Source organism: Alexandromys fortis, unplaced genomic scaffold (genome assembly GCF_014885135.2).
Source record: "Alexandromys fortis isolate MF-2015 unplaced genomic scaffold, M_Fortis_MF-2015_v1.1 scaffold_422, whole genome shotgun sequence".
Taxonomy (NCBI): domain Eukaryota; kingdom Metazoa; phylum Chordata; class Mammalia; order Rodentia; family Cricetidae; genus Alexandromys; species Alexandromys fortis.
In genome coordinates, this window is record NW_026068291.1 from 219,079 (window position 1) to 235,512 (window position 16,434).

Below are 16,434 nucleotides of genomic sequence, written 5' to 3' on the forward strand. Positions count from 1 at the left end.
AGACCAGAGGTGGGGAGGGTCCACGCAAGCCTGGGTAGGGAGGGGTGATGAAGAAGGGGGATGGGAGAGAGGACAGGTGTCACTAGTGGCCAACTCCATTTTGGATTTTGGTTTTAGGACCACCCACGGAGGGCCCCACTGCTCTGAAGGAGCATCAGAAAAGCCTCTGTGACTTAAACAGCCTCAGTGCCAGCTCCTGCCAGTTCCTAGGAAGTGGGCAGTGGGTTGTCGCCTGAGCTGATCGTCAACTTGGGTCCCTGGGGGTGGGGGGCATTGATCAGGAACATGCAAGTGGAAATTGATGAAACGGACTGGATTTATGTAGATTCATTCCCCATCCCGCTTCCAACTGATGCTCAGCCCCGGGATAAAGGCTTGTGACATCATGGAGGATTTCTGTGACGTCATAGAAGCAAGAGGGGCTGAGGCTGTGGATCCTGAAGGACCACAGGAATATGCTAAGAATGCTCTCACACCCTGGGTTTGGGAGGAGCACATTGGGAGGGAGGAACACTGTGGGCACTCAGAGGTGAGATAGCAGCTAAGATAAGAGCAGATGTAATAATAATGTCATGCCCTGAGCATCCCGTGTGTCATCTGTTGTTTCGGGCGTCCTCGATGTATTTATTTGGTTCTTGCATGCTTTTATCTCCATTTTCCTGATGAGGTGACCTGTTCACATCACCCAGCTGCTGTGTGGCAAAATCAGGATTTGAACTCAGGAAGCTGAGCCTCAGACTTGGGGGTCATGCTAGTTTAAAAAAAAAAAAAAGCGTAAAGCGTATGCAAAAGGTCCCGAGCACAAATTTTAAAGAGTTTTGAAAAATTTAAGACTGCTAGTTGGTTTGTGAGAATTCCTCAAGGGATCCAGGAATTGGCGGCCTCCTGCTCGCTCTTATCTGAGCCCCTTGCTCGCAGTAGCCCTATCCCTGCCCCTCTGCTTCCCTCTCCGGTCTCCCTGCTGATTCACTCCAGCCTCTGCCTACCACATCCTAGCCATGGCCCTGGTTCTTCAGCTGCTGCCTCTGTTGCTCTCAAAGGTCCAGGGGGACCCCGAGGGTAGGCCATCCCTGGGGAGCTGTGATGGGCCGGGAAAGACTGAGACAGGCTAGGGTTGCCTGTGGAGGGGGCTGTGTATAAGATCCAGAATGGTAGAAGGGCAGAAAGAAGGTGTGGGGTGGGGGGAGGGGAAGGGGAGAAAGACAGAGGCAGAGGCAGATCTAGCCTAGTAAACTAGCCCTAACTACCCACTTCCCTCACCCTTCCTAGTTTCTCTAGAGGGCAGCCCTGGGGACCGGGTGAATCTCTCCTGCATAGGGGTCTCAGATCCCACCCGCTGGGCTTGGGCGCCTAGTTTCCCTGCGTGCAAGGGCCTGTCCAAAGGGCGCCGTCCGATCCTGTGGGCCTCGTCCCCAAATGTGTACGCACACTTCTCTGGCCGCCTGCGGTCCCTGGACACTGGTATCAAGCGGCTGGAGCTCCTGCTGAGCGCCGGGGATTCTGGCACCTTTTTCTGCAAAGGGCGCCAAGAGAATGAGAGCCGCACGGTGCTTCAAGTGTTGGGGGACAAAGCAGACTGCAAGATTTCAGAATCTACCAACGGTAGGTCGAGGACCAGATGCCGAGGGGCACTTAGTTTGGACACACAGCCTGCACCAAATGTGTATGTGTGGGGGGTAGTCTTGTAGAGCGGGAGAGCTAGCAGGACCCCGTGGTCGTACCCCTGACCTCGGCATCCCTCCCTGCCTCGCGCATCTCCCCAGGTTCCGGGTATCCCAAGGTCCTGATTGCTCTGCTGGGCGTTGGGCTGGTGCTGGGACTGGGTGCCTCGGGCTTGGTCTGGTGGCGGCGCAGGTGAGCACTGGAGGCGGAGCCTGGCTTAATATAGGGTGTGACCAGTCAGGGCGGAGGTGGGGGGGGGACAGTAAGAGGTGGGAGAGAACCCTAACCTAAGCAAAGAACAAGAAGTATCGGGAGGCTTGGCGGTGGTTTGAAGAAAGCGAGAGGCTCAGCCCTTGGGTGCTAGGTTACAGGCTGGAGTAGACGGCCCAGTCTACGGGAACCAAACTAGAAGGGCCGAAAGCCCAGCGAGTGGGCGGGACCAGGTTCCGGAGGAGCCCAAGTTGTTTTGCTGGTCGGAGACTGCAGTTTGTAGAGTTCCCATTGGCGCCGCCTGCGGCCAGGGAACCAGTAGGGCGAGACTGGTGACTCTCCAAGGACTTCCTTACAGGCACTCGTCCCCGCCCCCGCCCTTGCCTCGACCATTCCCCACATTTGGTGAGATTAACTGCACCCCATTTCCCCCCTCCTACCCGAACAATCCCTAACCCTGAATTCTTGAGTCTGAGTCCTTGCCGGGAGCAGACAAAGTTGGTCATTTTCTCTTCACCCGTCAACTCTGTCCCTCCCTCCCACTCAGCTCCGGTCACAAATGCTGAGCCGCAGCGACCTTTAGAGCAGGAGTCCAAGATCTCAGGTCCTGTGGACCAGGAGCCGGTAAGGGCCTGGGGATAGGAATGCGGCAGGCCAGAATCCCGAAGGAAAGGGGGTCAAAAAAGAAGCCTAGCTAGGTTGCAGTTGCAGAGCCATGGAATCCCAGGACTCTGGAGGTTTAAGCAGGAGGTTAGAGCCCAGACTTGCTACACAGTCTCCGCTGCACACGGGGGCGGAGGGTTGATTCCAAACTAAGGGGTCAGATTGCAGAGACCATCTGCCTTCCTCCTCTACTACCTCCTTCAGAGTCTGCACTATGCTGATCTGGACCACTCCGCCCTCGGGAGGCACCGCCGGACGTCCACAGTGGTTCCTGGTGATGCCGCCACTGTTTATGCGGTGGTCGTTTAAAAGGAGGCCCTTGTTTGCCACGCCCTCCAATCCGGGGCTTCCCTTCTCCACACAACCTCCTCAGCTGGAGGGGGAGGCACCATGGACAGAGGCACTCGGCTGCGTCTGGAAACCTGCGGTGTGGGTCTCCCAGATATTTGGCTTTTTCAGCCACTCCCATCTCTCCTATAACGTCTTTCCTTCATCTAAAGATGAACAAGCTGTCTGTCTAGGTTTTAACTCCCAAATAGATATCCTCTCTGCTCCCTCTCCTTTTTCAAACAAGCATTTTGAACTTCAGGCATACATCCGGCCTCATTTCCCTGCTTCACTCCATCCCTGTGCTTACGGGCTGCAGCTGCAGCTGCTGTCTGTGAGGCTGCCAGGGATGTCCTAGCCAGCATGACAGCGTTCACAGACGTGGCCTTAGATCACCCCTCTCTAAACCCTGGTTTACTTTGTTGCCACAGTCTCTCTTCTAGACATCCTGCTACTCTGTTTGCCTCTCTCTTTTCTCCTCCGTGCTCCTCTTGTAGGAAGCTAGCCAACCCTCAGCCCCCTTCCCTCCAGCCCATACCACAGCCCTAGTGCACCCTGTCCAGCTGGCCTCAGGCATTTTACTGAAGGCCTATCAAACCTGACTCAGCCATTTCCCAAGCTATCCCCTGGGCCCTCCTCTGCATTCTTGTGACCAACCCAAGTTGCCCAAGCCAGAAACTGGGAGTCAGGGCACACCAGCTCCTCTCCCACACAGGGACAGCTAGCTCCCCCATCTTTCCTTTCAAGATTGGCTCTCCTGTAGCAGAGGCTGGCTTTGAACTCCTGATCCCCTTGCGTCCACCTTCAGTGCTGGAGTTGCAGTGACAACAGTGCTGGAGTTACAGTGACAACAGGCGTGCACCACCACGGCAGGCCTTGCGTCTGTCACTGTCTCCATGTCTAGTGCCGTCACTAGAGTGCACGTTCGTCATTGCCACGTGGGTGTCCCCCAGTCCCGTCTCATCCTCCTGCCCTCCCGAGTGGCCACCGCTGCTCCACTCCTGAGGCTTCGGGTCCAGATGCTGCGGCACTTTGTGTACCAGGCTTATCTGTCATTTCCTGTGCACACGTGCCCACCTTAGATTCTCCACAATTTTTTCCCTACAATATTCATTGGCCCGGTGAAGTAAATTCCATCTTCTGGATTCCTTTTCCCTCACTGGGATAATTATTTATCCTCGGGATTTCACTCAAATGTAGCCTTTTCTAGGATTCCAATCCTCATCCCAAATGCTCACCTACTCCTGCACAAAATTTGAGGATCTAGAAACCCCGATTTTCCTCATCCGAACCGACTCCCAAAAATCATCCCAGCATAACTTATTTGCCAAATAATAAGAAATTATCGGGAACTATGAGTTTCCGGACACCAGGAGATGAACCCTTTCGAATCCCCATGAAAGCCACAGTCCATGAACAAATGTGTGTCTGGAAAACACTGTTCTTCATCAAACAAAGGAGGACAGGTAATCCACCAGCGTCTGAATCACCGGACATTTAGGTGAAGTCAGAAAACGACCCACCCATGCGTGGAATCCCTTTTTCTGCCCTGGGTATACTCCCCACAACAATCTCTTGTCCCTTTTTGTACCTGAGCTCCGTGGCAGGGCCAGGAGTGAGCCAGGGGCACACAAGGAGGAGGGTTTTTATAAAAGAGTCTTCCTCCCCAGCACTGACCCCAGCTTCAGGTTTCGGCCCCACCCCATCCCTTTGTCCCAGTGAGACACCAGCCACAACCCTACCTAAAAGGCCAATTTTCTTTTATTGGTTCTGACAGAGAGGACTCACCCAATGGCTCCTATTCTTTGTTTCACACTAAGCCCTCCCTTGTCCTGCGGCCTCTCCCCACCACTACATACGGCCCATCCTCTATTACCTGATTCTACCCCCTATACGGCTCTATTCCTGGCCAGTTGGAGCCCCACGCCCAGGCCCTCAGCAGTGGGGGCGTGTGCTGAGCACCAGACAGAGGGAACTGAGTCCAGCGCCGGCCTTCTCCAGTTCTGAGCAGGATACTGGTACCAGAGTGACGTCAGAGAGCTTCTGCAGAGCCTGTGGGGAGGACACCGCAGGTGTTTTGATACCAGAGCCAGGCTGCCCTCTGGCCAGTTCTACTGACCCCACCCAGGCTTCTGCAGAAAGGCTCCCTGCATTCCTCCACCGGGGAAGACAGGCTTCTTTCTCTGGTTGGTGGAGTTTTCCCCTCCCTCACCTCCTGGCTGTTGGGCAGGTCCCCACCTCCTCGGTGCAGGAGGAAAGGAGTGGTACCAGGTAACCCAGGACGGAGAAATAGACAGTCAGCAGCTGCGTCATCGGGGAGGGTCAGAGAGGCGTAGGGGTGGTCAGTCAGCACTGCCATTGCCTGGAGAGAGGAAGAGAAGAGGGTGCTGAGCTCCCCACAGCTCAGTCAGCCTGACCGAACATAGAGGCTTGGGACAAGGGTTAGACTTGTGAGATAAAGATTTCAAGTATATAACACGGGCTGAGTCAGACACTGTCGGTTTCAAAGTCTCAGGCACTTTAGCTACCATTTACTTTTGCAGTTACTCCCCAACTCTTTCGTACCCCTGTTTACTAGGGTGTCCTTTTGTGTTTGACAAACATCTTAGTGAGGACAAGGGCTGAGAGCAATTCCAAGAGCTAGCCAGATTCCCTGCCGCCCCTGCTCTGAGTCACGCCCACATTGTTGGCCACGCCTTCGCCACCAGACCAGCCCCGCCTCACCCTGACAGCCTTTTGGGCGGCCTCGCTGCTTCCAGCCACGACTGTGCGGGGTCCCCCCATGCCGCAGAGGCCGCGCAGGTGAGAGGCTCCGGACACCGGCACGGTAGAAACAGCGAAGTCCTAGAGAGAGCAGAAGGATGTAGGGGTGCGTAAGGAGCCCAGATCGAGCCCTCTGGCTCACTGGCAGCGCTCCCTCCCCAAGCGCTCTGGTTCCTCACCCGGAACGTGTCTGCCACGATCTCAGCTCCTCGGTGATTGGTCCACTTGGAGAGCCCTACGAAAAACTCCCGGCCTGAATCCGGGAGGTCACGGAGGTTTGAAGGCCAGAGTGAGTTTGGAATCAAGACCTGAGATCACCTAATCTACCAAACTCTGCTTCCTTGTGCCAAGTCCCCAGGGGCGCTGACCATCTGTAGCCTCACCTGTGAAGAGGACGTCGGTGCCATCCAGCGTCGCGTTCTCGTCCCCCATCTCCACAATTCTGAGCCCCAAGTCCTGGAGGGCTTGGCGGACTCCATCAACCTTGGAGAAGAGAGCGCCGGCTGAGCCGTTCTCTTCCTATTTCCTGCCAATCCCAGACATCCAGCCTCCTCCCCACGACCGCCACCCCCACCCCGCGCGCGTGTAATTCTGTCCTCCAACACACCCGCACCCTGCCGCTCACCTCAGGCCTACGCGCTGGGCTCCAGGGCCGTGTGATTAGGGCCGTGTCTCCTTGGATGACGGCCGTGTCACCAAGCAGTGGTCCCAGGGGCAGTGATTCCTCGGGAGGCAGTTCAAGCAGCTGCAGCCCTAGTCGTTGCCTCAGTTTACCTCCTAGTACTCCATGCTCCCTTTGAGCTTTAGCCAGGTCCAGAGCCGGAAGACCAGCCCCCGCGCCCTCCCCGGATGCCAGGCTCTCAGGGACACCCCGGATCAGGGCATGGGAACAGCGACCCAGCCCCTCCACCGGCGTCCCCATCCCATCCACACAGATGCCCCTTCCAGCCAAGCTGATTCCTGTTTTCTCTTTACTTCACTTGTCTGGGAGAAGAGACAGAAAGGGGGAGGGTAGCAGAGAAAGACGTGCAAAGAAGAGAAGGGGGGGGGAGTGTTAAAAGCTCCTGGGTCTTCCTCCGGCCATCTCCAGGCGCCCCTCCCACTCTGCCCCACCCCCTCCAGACCTCCTTGCCCAGTGGACCCCGCTCAGCCTCCTTTCAGCAGAGATCTGCTTTAAGAGGCGCCCAGAGAACAAGACTTGGATCCTTAATCTCCCAAACACCTGTTGCCCCTGCTCGGGGGCTCCGCTAGGTCCCTGCCCCGCGCCCCTCCTGGCAGCCGCTAGGATGCGCTCACTCCCCAAAAATGCGGCGACCCCGCCCCCTTAACCCTCAGCTGCTCGCAGCAGGAGGGACCCGAAGTCCTGCCGGGGACCCTCAGAGGTTATGGGACTGGAAAAGGAAGCTGGGTATTGAGTCGGGGCCTGGGATGTGGAAGTCCTGAATGCTCGAAGGAGAAAGGAGGAGAGGGGCCACTCGGAGAAATTGACTCTAAGGAGTTAAGCATCCTCCCTCTCCACCCTGGCTGGTCACGTTGCCCTTAGAGAGACCCAGTACACACCAGACTTAGTCCCGGAGGACTGGGAGAGGTCTTAAACAAAATCCGGAGGGCGGGGAAACGGGGGGCGTGGAACTACTCCTGGCTTCCGAACTCGGTACCCCTGTCCATCTTCCACCAAAGTCTACCCCGCCCAGCTCCTCGTTCAAGTGCAGGCTATTCGCACACTCCGTCCGGTGCAGGCACCGACCCAGCACCCCCAAACTCCAGCCTCTCCGTACCGTTCGGGGACAGCCCCCTCTCCAGACTCACCAGCGGCCACTTCAACTCACGCAGCGCTGTGATTTCGGCCTTGGCCCCACCCCCAGAGGAGAGAGTTGATGAAGATGGGAGCCCGAGTCTTCAATCGGGGGAGACTGGGAGCTTGGGCTTTTGAGGGGTTCCCTGGGTAGGCGAGCTCACAGACGGCGATGGGGCGGGGGCGCAATGGTCTGGCGGCTCCGGGGCATTGTCTAAGCGGGACGGGGAGGGACCTCCCAAGACCACGCCCATTCCGCCCTGCTAGGCCGCGCCCATTCTTCCAGGACTGAGAGCCCACCCCCCACCCCGAACTCAGGCACCGCCCCAAGAGCGCTGCCCAGGCCCACTCAGATGCGGCTGGCCCTGGCTGCGGGGGCAGCAAACAAGACATGGACCACAGAACAGCCCTCTAATGGACGGACGCAGAACATGGTAGCCCCTGCACAAACACTCCCCTCCTTAATTCCTGGTAAATGCCCCGAGCTTAAATAAGATCATTATGACCCTTCCCCTCTACACTTTAAGTCCTCTTTGTGTAAAAAACAACGCTAGATTTTCGTTCTGTATTTTATTACCGAAATACATTGTCTTACCTCCCACCCCCACCCCACAATAAAAATCTTACCCTTGTCGCCTATGCTCCCCCCCCTTCTCCCTCAGCCCCTCACGAGTGCCCCGGATTTCCTGACACTGGCTCTTCTGGAGTGTCCACCGGGCAGCCTCCCAGAGCCTCTATGGAGAGCACAGAAGTGGGCGAGGGAGCCTTAAAAAGCTGCTCATTTCAGAGCCTTGGCCACTTGCTCATAGGCCAGCTCTATCTCCTCGTCGTCTGGACAGGTGGAGGCGAATTCTTCCCGAGCGTAAGCATTGGTCAAGTACCGATGAACTCCACGGAATGCCTCTGGGATGGTGAAGCCTCGGTACTTTTTACACACCACCTGGGGGTTAGAGAGAAGTCGGTGTGTTAGCCCCAGGGAAGACGCGCTTGCTTTGCTCTGGAGCTGTTGGTCTTTCTCTTCCTCCAGGGTCTTCCAGACCATCTGGCTTCAGTTCTTAACCAGTGAATTTTTTGTTGCTGTTGCTTTGAGGCAGGTTCTCTCTATGTAACCCAGGCTGGCCCGATCTCCACAGCCTTCCTCCTCAGCCTGAGAGCTGGGAGCACAGGTACGCACCCCTGTGGCCAGAGTCTTTAAATCTTTTAAATTTATTTTCATTTTATGTGGATGAGTGTTTTGCCTATATGTATGGCGGTGCAACATGTGTGTGCAGTGTCTGTAAAGGCTAGAGGAGGTGTCAGATCCTCTGCAATGCATTACAGACGGTTGTTAGCTGTGTGGGTGCTGAGAACTGAACCCGATCCCGAGGAAGAGTGGCCAGTGCTCTTAACCCCTGAGCCATCACTCCAGCCACATTAGATCCTCTCACTGATTCTTCCTTCCCTCCTTCCTTCCTTTCTTCCTTCCTTCCTTCCTTCCTTTTTTCCTTTCTTTTTTCTGAAGACAGAAATCTGTGTAGCCCTGATTGTCCTGGAACTCACTCTTTAGACCAGGCTGGCCTCGAGATCTGCTTGCCTCTGCCTCCCAAGTGCTGGGATCAAAGGTGAGTGCCACCATCGCCCGGCTTCTTGTCTAACCTGACATTTGAAATCTCCAAGATGGCCAGCTCAACTTTTCATTTTCTCGAACCCAATTATTAATAGCCAGCTCCTTACCAGACCAACCTATTCTGTGGTTTAACTCTTCTCCTCTTGATTAAAAAAGAAGAGAAGCCAGACGTGGTGGTGCATGCCTTTGATCCCAGCACTGGGAGGCAGAGGCAGGAGGATCTCTGCTTTTTAGGCCAGCCTGGTCAATATAACAAGTTCCAGAATAGCCAGAACTAACTGTCTCAAAAAACCAAAATAAATTTTAAAAATAGTAATGAGAGAGAGAGGCTAAAGCAGTGGCTCAATGGTACATTCACTATTCTTGTCCCAGTCCAGAGCTTGATTTCCAGCACCCATACTGGATCTAACTCCCTGCACCTTCATTCACAAGTAATTAAATACACACACAGGCGGGGTGAGACACAGATAGGATAGGGACATGCTTAGCCCTGGATTCCATTTCCAGCACACACACAAGGAGGAAAAGTTCATTAGCAAAGTGTAATGTTATTTTTGTAGTGAATTTTGTCTCTTTTTTTATTTGATTTGATTTTTCAGGTCATATATCATTACCTTGATATGAATGTTTTATATTTGATTTCAACCTTTTTGTGGGCAAGAACTAATCAAACATCATCTGGTTCCTCTCTCTCTCTCTCCCTTTTTTTAGGAAGGAGGAGACTATTTCATTTGAAACAGGGTCTCATTCTGCAGCTAAGGCTACCCTCCAGCTCAGCGTGGAGAACGCTGAGGATCACAGGAAGGAGCCACCTTGCCCAGCTCTCTCCCGCTACTCATCAGCCAGTCGGTCCGTGGGGGAGGGATAATGGGCCTGTTTTACTAAGTTACACTGTAGCTTTAAGGCTATGACAAAAACATAGGAAAGGACAACTTGTGTCTTCCTCGGGAGGAAATGGGAGGCCTGGGCTATACAGAGAGTTACTATGTAGACACGAGAGAATCCTGCTTTGTTTAAACTTGGGATTTGGCAGGGATACAGATACAGGAAAAGCCTTCTTAGAAGCAACCCTGGACACAAACAGGCACTCACGCACACACACAGGCACACACAGAAAATCTGGAGGCTGCTCCTGATCAGACACTGCACAGCCACGGCTTGTTTTACTGATGGGATTCTCTTAATTGGGCAACAACTGCCAAGGGATAGGCTAGCACCCAGGTCAGGTTACTGAAGTTCAGTCTTGGGGATCCACATGGAGGAGGGAGAGAACCAACTCCCTCAAATTGTCTTCCATACCCCATTTGTGCCCCGCCCACTTACAATAAATAAAAGGTCATTTTCAAAAGTCTTCACCTGTAGGATCCATCCTATCATCCCATCCTCTCCTCCCACAGCGACCACCCACCTGTACAATGTGAAGCTTTGGCAACAGGTTACAGTCGGCCAGGGTGAGCTCATTGCCATCCAAGAACTTCCTCTGAGAGATGCCCTCATCTTCAGCGCTGGTTTCATCCACTTCTTCTGGGAGGGGGGATGTCAAGTAGTTGTCTAGAACCTTCAAGGCTTTCAGAAGCCCCTTCTCTAGATCTGTGTGAGAGGGGAAGCTGATTAGAACGGTAAACACCTGGGAAGACAGTCTGCCCGTGAAGAGCCTTGTGGACATAGCTAGACATAGCTCAGATCTAAAGCACCTGCTTAGCGTGTGAGACCCTGAATTTGATTAAAGAAACCAATAGCACCATGTGTGCTCTTATTTTTTTTTAAATATTTATTTATTTATTATGTATACAATATTCTGTCTGTGTGTATGTCTGCAGGCCAGAAGAGGGCACCAGACCCTATTACAGATGGTTGTGAGCCACCATGTGGTTGCTGGGAATTGAACTCAGGACCTTTGGAAGAGCAGGCAATGCTCTTAACCTCTGAGCCATCTCTCCAGCCCGTGTGCTCTTATTAAACTGTGTGTGTGAGATGTGTGTGTGCATATGTCTGCATGTGTGAGGTCAGAAGTCAATATCCAGTGTTTTCCTCAATGACGCCATCTTTTCTTTTTAAAGGATTTATTTATATATTTTTGTTTCTGTGCATGTGTGTGAGCCTGTGGAGTATATGTACACCTTGTGCATGCAGGAGCCTGAGGGGGCCAGAAAAGCGTTCAGATTCCTAGGAACTGGAATTATGGAAACCTCTGAGCTACCATGTGGGTGCTGGGAACCAAACCCTGGTCCTCTGTAAGAGCAGTGGGTGCTTTTAACCAGTGAGCCATCTTTCCAGTCCCTACTTTATTATATACAAGGTCTCTCCCTGACCTTAGAGCTTACCAATTAGACGAGACCAGCTGGACTGTCTCTGTCCAAACCTTCTCCTACCTCTACCTCTCCAGCACCGGGATTGGGATTATTGTAGCTGCCCATCCTGCCTGGATTTTGACATGGGTGCTGGACATCCAAACTTGCATGGCAAGCACTGTACTGACTGAGCCATCTCCCCAGTCCCTGACTTGCAATTTTTCCCCCTGAGCACTAGATATTGAGTGTAGGGTTTCACACACTAGCTAAACTCTATACACTAAATCACACCTCAACCTCCTAGTCTAAGCAATCTATGAGCAAAGTCTCAGGTACTTCTCGTGTCGGCCCGGGAAATGGATATCGCCTCCACTTCCAGATCTGGAAGCAGATTTAGAAAGGACCCTCTCAGAATCAGTCCCCAACTTCACCAAAAAGCAAAATAGTTATGTAAAAATATTAAAAGAACTGTCTGGGTGCCTGGTAACGCAGCAGCACATGCAGTAGTGGGTGCGGCATGTGTGAGGGTGCACTTTAAGAATGAACTCTAAGCCGGGTGGTGGTGGTGCATGCCTTTAATCCCAGCACTCGGGAGTCAGAGGCAGGCGGATCTCTGTGAGTTCGAGACCAGCCTGGTCTACAAGACCTAGTTCCAGGACAGGCTCCAAAACCACAGAGAAACCCTGTCTCGAAAAACCAAAAAAAAAAAAAAAAAAAAAAAAAAAAGAATGAACTCTAGCCAGGCAGTGGTGGGGCACGCTTTTAATCCAGCACTTGGGAGGCGGAGGCAGGCGATCTCTGTGACTGTGAGGCCAGCCTGGTCTACAGAGTGAGTTCCAGGACAGGCTCCAAAGCTACAGAGAAACCCTGTCTCGGTCTAAAAAAAAAAAAGAAAAATCTGGTCATGGGGCTGGAGAGATTAGTTAAGAGCACTTTTCTGCATACATGGGTCCACAAATGAGCATTCAGGAAATACTCACATACATAAAAATAAATAAAACTGCCAGGTGGTGGTGATGCACACCTTTATTCCCAGCACTCGGGAGGCAGAGGCAAGCGGATTTTGTGAGTTCGAGGCCAGCCTGGTCCACAAGAGCTAGTTCCAGGACAGCTAGTTACAGAGAAACACTGTCTTGAAAAAACAATAAATAAATAAATATTAAATAAGGATAAATAAATAAAATCCCAAAACACAAAACAAGAACCCCTCCAATCCCAAAAGTCCTAGCAGGGAGGCAGCAGGGAGGTTGAGGGTAAAGCCACAGTGGAGGCCCAGAAGATGTCCAGGACATCGGCTCCAACTCCCTGACAGCCAGACTCCCAGGGACTCCTTGGAGCCTCTCAACTCTAGGGTCTTTTCTCTAGGACCGAAGCTCTGCCCCGAGAGACTCACTGTCATTGAGTGCTGGGTTTGAGTTCTTGATGTAGGCAGAAAACTTGGCAAATATGTCCAGCCCTGAGGTGTTGGACTCAGGGTTCAGAGCAGCCAGCTTTGGGTACCTGGAAGGCAGAGGGAGATACTGAGCTCTTTCTGGAGGAGACTCAGCCCTACTGCTCCCCACAGCCTCCCAGCTCTGTCTCCTCTTCCCAAGTAGCCCTGTACCTGGGAGGGCACAGCACGGCTTCCAAGAACTCCTCGATCTTGTTGGTGTCTGTGTGCACTTCGGTGCCATACAACAGGAATGGAAGCTGTCCACCTGGGCAAAGCTTCTGAACGGTTTCTGTCCGTCTGGAGAAGGGGCCGGGCATCAAGAGAGGAAACGGGGGTCAGAAGCAGAAACGGGGACATCGAGATGGAGGAGAATTAGATTTGTCCCAGAGGAGCATTAAGGCAGAAGGGCTCATGTTGGTGAGCGCGTGCATACATGCACACATCGACACAGGGATGTTTAGAGAAGCAGAAGCGGACCCACCTTTTGGTGTCCACGGTGGTCACGTTGAAGGTGACGCCCTTGAGCCAGAGCACCATGAACAGTCTCTGGGAGAAGGGGCAGTTCCCAATCTTGGCCCCATCACTGCCAGCCTGCAAAGAAATCCCATTCAGCATTAGGCCCAGGTCATTCTCTATACATACATACACCGCTATCGATACACCGCTGTCCGTACACCACCGTCCGTACACTGCCGGCCACACACCGCTGTACGTACACCACTATCCATATACCGCCGACCACACACTGCCGTCCATACACCACCGTCCATACACCGCCGTCCATACACTGCTGTCCATACAGCGCTATCCATACACCGCTGTCCATACACCGCCGTCCATACACTGCTGTCCATACAGCGCTATCCATACACCGCTGTCCATATACCGCCGTCCCATACACCGCTGTACATACACCGCTATCCATACACTGCCGGCCACACACCGCCGTCCATACACTGCTGTCCATACAGTGCTATCCATACCTCTATCCATACACCGCTGTCCATACTGCTATCCATACACCGCTGTCCATACCGCTATCCATACACCGCTGTCCATACACCGCTATCCATACACCGCTATCCATACACCGCTGTCCATACCGCTATCCATACATGGCTATCCATACACCGCTATCCATACACCGCTGTACTCGCCAAGCTACCCCCTTAGCAGAGCTATTTTCCCCTTCGGGCCCAGGTCACACCTAGGGAGGATCAATGGGTACATTTTCAGCAGAGGTAGACTCATGGCATCCCAGTGATGGGCAGGTGGGAGGCAGAGAGGAACAGTTAAATCGTGACAAGCTTTGAGAAACCAGGGTCCCCATTCACTGAACCTCTATCCAAGCTGTTTCAGGAAGCTGGGCGGGCACTCAAGAGGACCTAGACCTCACCTGAGAGATATGGAGGGCCTAGCAAAGGGGGCACTCTCTAATTGGATGCAGGTGACCTCATCCCCCAAGGGACACCTCCCCCCTAGACTGAGGGTGATTCATCTCTGTGTCTTCAGGCCTCTGCAGCTTCCTTCCTGGCAAGGAAGTGGGGGCAGGGACCTATACAGAGAGGCCGAGGCAGCTGGGGCCAACCTTATAGTTTCCCAAGCCTTCATTCTCTCTGCTGGCCCACCTAATTCGTGGCTCTGGTTCTCCAAGGTCCCCTCACAGGCCGTAGGGCCAGAATCTCTACAGCATCACTACACCCAGGAGTAAAAATAGCCCCTGGAGGCGAGTGTGAGGAGGGGACCACACCTAAGGGGCGGGCCTAGGCTTCAGTTGACTTCCCCGGGCCAAGAAAGTGGGACCGCTGCCCGGGAAACCCCAATGAAAAGGAGAAACAGACAGAACACACACCAACACATAGGCAGGATACAACTGACACACAGGCAAGACACACCGACAAGATGAACAAGATGGGGGGAAGTGGTGAAAAGGAAGGCCCCAGAAGCGGAAGGTGGGGAGGAGGCACACACAGGGACGGGGAGGGGCAGGTGCTGGAGGGCACAGGCCCGAGTGGGCGAGGAGGGCTGCAGCCAGCGGTTTGGTTTCCCAACCCAAAAGCGAGACCCGTTTCTCCTTGACCACACCCACAGAGGGAGGGGTGCTTTTTCTTCCACACCCATCAGCCCGGCATTTTCACCCAATCCAGGGGGTCTCCTGGCCCCATCTTCATCAGTAACGATTACTAAACTTTGATGTTCTTCCTGCCTTCTCTGGCTTCCCTCAGCCCAAGGGTGCTGCTTCCTGTGAGCGCCTTTCCGTCTTACCAGTCTCTCTCTCTCTCTCTCTCTCTCTCTCTCTCTCTCTCTCTCTCTCTCTCTCTCTCTCTCTCTCTCTCTCTCTCTCTCTGTCTCTCTCTCTCTCTCTCTCTCTCTCTCTCTCTCTCTCTCTCTCCCTCTGTCTCTCTCTGTCTGTCTCTCTCTGTCTGTCTCTCTCTGTCTGTCTCTCTCTCTCTCTCTCATTCTCTCTCTGTGTGTGTGTGCCCTATCTTTCTTTCTTAGGGCCACATGTCCTAGCCAATTCTCCTCTGACCTTCTCAAACCCGGCCACTGTCCCTTTCTCGGTCCTTAGGTCGTCTGGACCCCTGGACCCCACACCATACCCCGCCCACTCTCTCACTCCTGAAAACCCCCTTTTCTCCACTTTCTCCCCTTTGGGCTGCTGGAAACCTCTTCTACAAACTTTTCAGGGCGAGTCCAGAACTCTCATTACTGTCTCACAAGTCACCCCCTCCCCCAGCAACCCAGCCAGATAGCACCGGGTATGGGGGTGGGGTCAGCGAGGAAAGGGGTTGGGGCATGAGAGATGGAGCTAAGGAAAGGGGAGGACTGGCTTGCAGAAATTCTGAGGGTCGCCAAAGAAAGAGGTGCTCTTACCTTCACGAACAGTTCGACCTGAGGTTGTTCTTCGGCCATGGTTGCGTCGGGGACCAGGAAGCAGCCGTCGCTGGGGGAACTGGGAGGGGCCGGGACCAGGGAGGGCGGGTCTCACCAGTCGGGGATCCTGTCCCTTCGGCGCAACCCCAGTCCGATCAGACCCTTTCCTTCGCTCCGACACGGCTTCCCACCGGCCCGGTGCACCCCACACCCAGCTTCTAACCACCTCGGGTCCCTCCCGTTTAGCTCAGGGAGCAGCTGACTCACCGGCCGGCCCCGCCCTGAGCCTGGGGAGGGGACCGGGTAGGGAGGGACTCGAAGATCGTGGGAGTGGGTCGGGAACAGGAGGGGGAAGGACTCGAGGGTCGTGGGAGTGGGTCGGGGGGCAGGAGAGGGAGGACTCGAGGGTCGTGGGAGTGAGTCGGGGGGCAGGAGAGGGAGGACTCGAGGGTCGTGGGAGTGGGTCGGGGGGCAGGAGAGGGAGGACTCGAAGGTCGTGGGAGTGGGTCGGGGACAGGAGAGGGAGGACTCGAAGGTCGTGGGAGTGGGTCGGGGACAGGAGAGGGAGGACTCGAAGGTCGTGGGAGTGGGTCGAGGACACGAGATGGAGGGACTCGAGGGTCGTGGAAGTGGGTCTGGGACAGGAGAGGGAAGACTCAAAAGTCGTGGGAGTGGGTCTGGGACAGGAGAGGGAAGACTCAAAAGTCGTGGGAGTGGGTCGGGGCAGGAGAGGGTGGACTTGAAGGTCGTGGGAGTGTGTCGGGGACATAGACATAGGCCTCCAGGACCACCGGGAAAAGGCAGGGTGTTA

General features: G+C 54.2%; 3 protein-coding genes across 5 annotated transcripts; 1 reads left to right on the top strand and 2 right to left on the bottom strand.

Moving 5' to 3' along the window:
• Positions 1 to 51: 51 nt before the first annotated feature.
• On the top strand, positions 52 to 4,511 carry Mpig6b (megakaryocyte and platelet inhibitory receptor G6b). Of its 2 annotated transcripts, XM_050132388.1 has the most exons (6): positions 52 to 1,059; positions 1,270 to 1,602; positions 1,764 to 1,854; positions 2,231 to 2,277; positions 2,420 to 2,496; positions 2,740 to 4,511. In XM_050132388.1, the coding sequence occupies exons 1-6, from the start codon at positions 999 to 1,001 to the stop codon at positions 2,842 to 2,844; spliced, it is 714 nt and encodes a 237-aa protein (XP_049988345.1). In that variant the 5' UTR covers positions 52 to 998; the 3' UTR covers positions 2,845 to 4,511. The 2 variants fall into 2 exon arrangements, with proteins under 2 accessions (XP_049988345.1, XP_049988344.1); XM_050132387.1 differs by lacking the exons at positions 1,764 to 1,854; positions 2,231 to 2,277 and having other exon boundaries at positions 1,270 to 1,606; positions 2,349 to 2,496.
• A 94-nt stretch (positions 4,512 to 4,605) lies between these two features.
• Ddah2 (DDAH family member 2, ADMA-independent) lies at positions 4,606 to 7,651 on the bottom strand. Of its 2 annotated transcripts, none has more exons than XM_050132376.1 (7): positions 7,435 to 7,651; positions 6,251 to 6,609; positions 6,009 to 6,108; positions 5,805 to 5,878; positions 5,587 to 5,706; positions 5,075 to 5,224; positions 4,606 to 4,914 (listed from the first exon to the last, which is right to left on the bottom strand). In XM_050132376.1, exons 2-7 carry the CDS (start codon positions 6,545 to 6,547, stop codon positions 4,798 to 4,800), a joined length of 858 nt encoding a protein of 285 aa, XP_049988333.1. In that variant the 5' UTR covers positions 6,548 to 6,609; positions 7,435 to 7,651; the 3' UTR covers positions 4,606 to 4,797. The 2 variants fall into 2 exon arrangements, with proteins under 2 accessions (XP_049988333.1, XP_049988334.1); XM_050132377.1 differs by lacking the exon at positions 7,435 to 7,651 and adding an exon at positions 6,750 to 7,414.
• Positions 7,652 to 8,056: 405 nt separating this feature from the next.
• Positions 8,057 to 15,817, bottom strand: Clic1 (chloride intracellular channel 1). Its single transcript, XM_050132378.1, has 6 exons — positions 15,624 to 15,817; positions 13,231 to 13,340; positions 12,921 to 13,046; positions 12,711 to 12,817; positions 10,435 to 10,616; positions 8,057 to 8,360 (listed from the first exon to the last, which is right to left on the bottom strand). The coding sequence occupies exons 1-6, from the start codon at positions 15,660 to 15,662 to the stop codon at positions 8,199 to 8,201; spliced, it is 726 nt and encodes a 241-aa protein (XP_049988335.1). The 5' UTR covers positions 15,663 to 15,817; the 3' UTR covers positions 8,057 to 8,198.
• Positions 15,818 to 16,434: the final 617 nt, after the last annotated feature.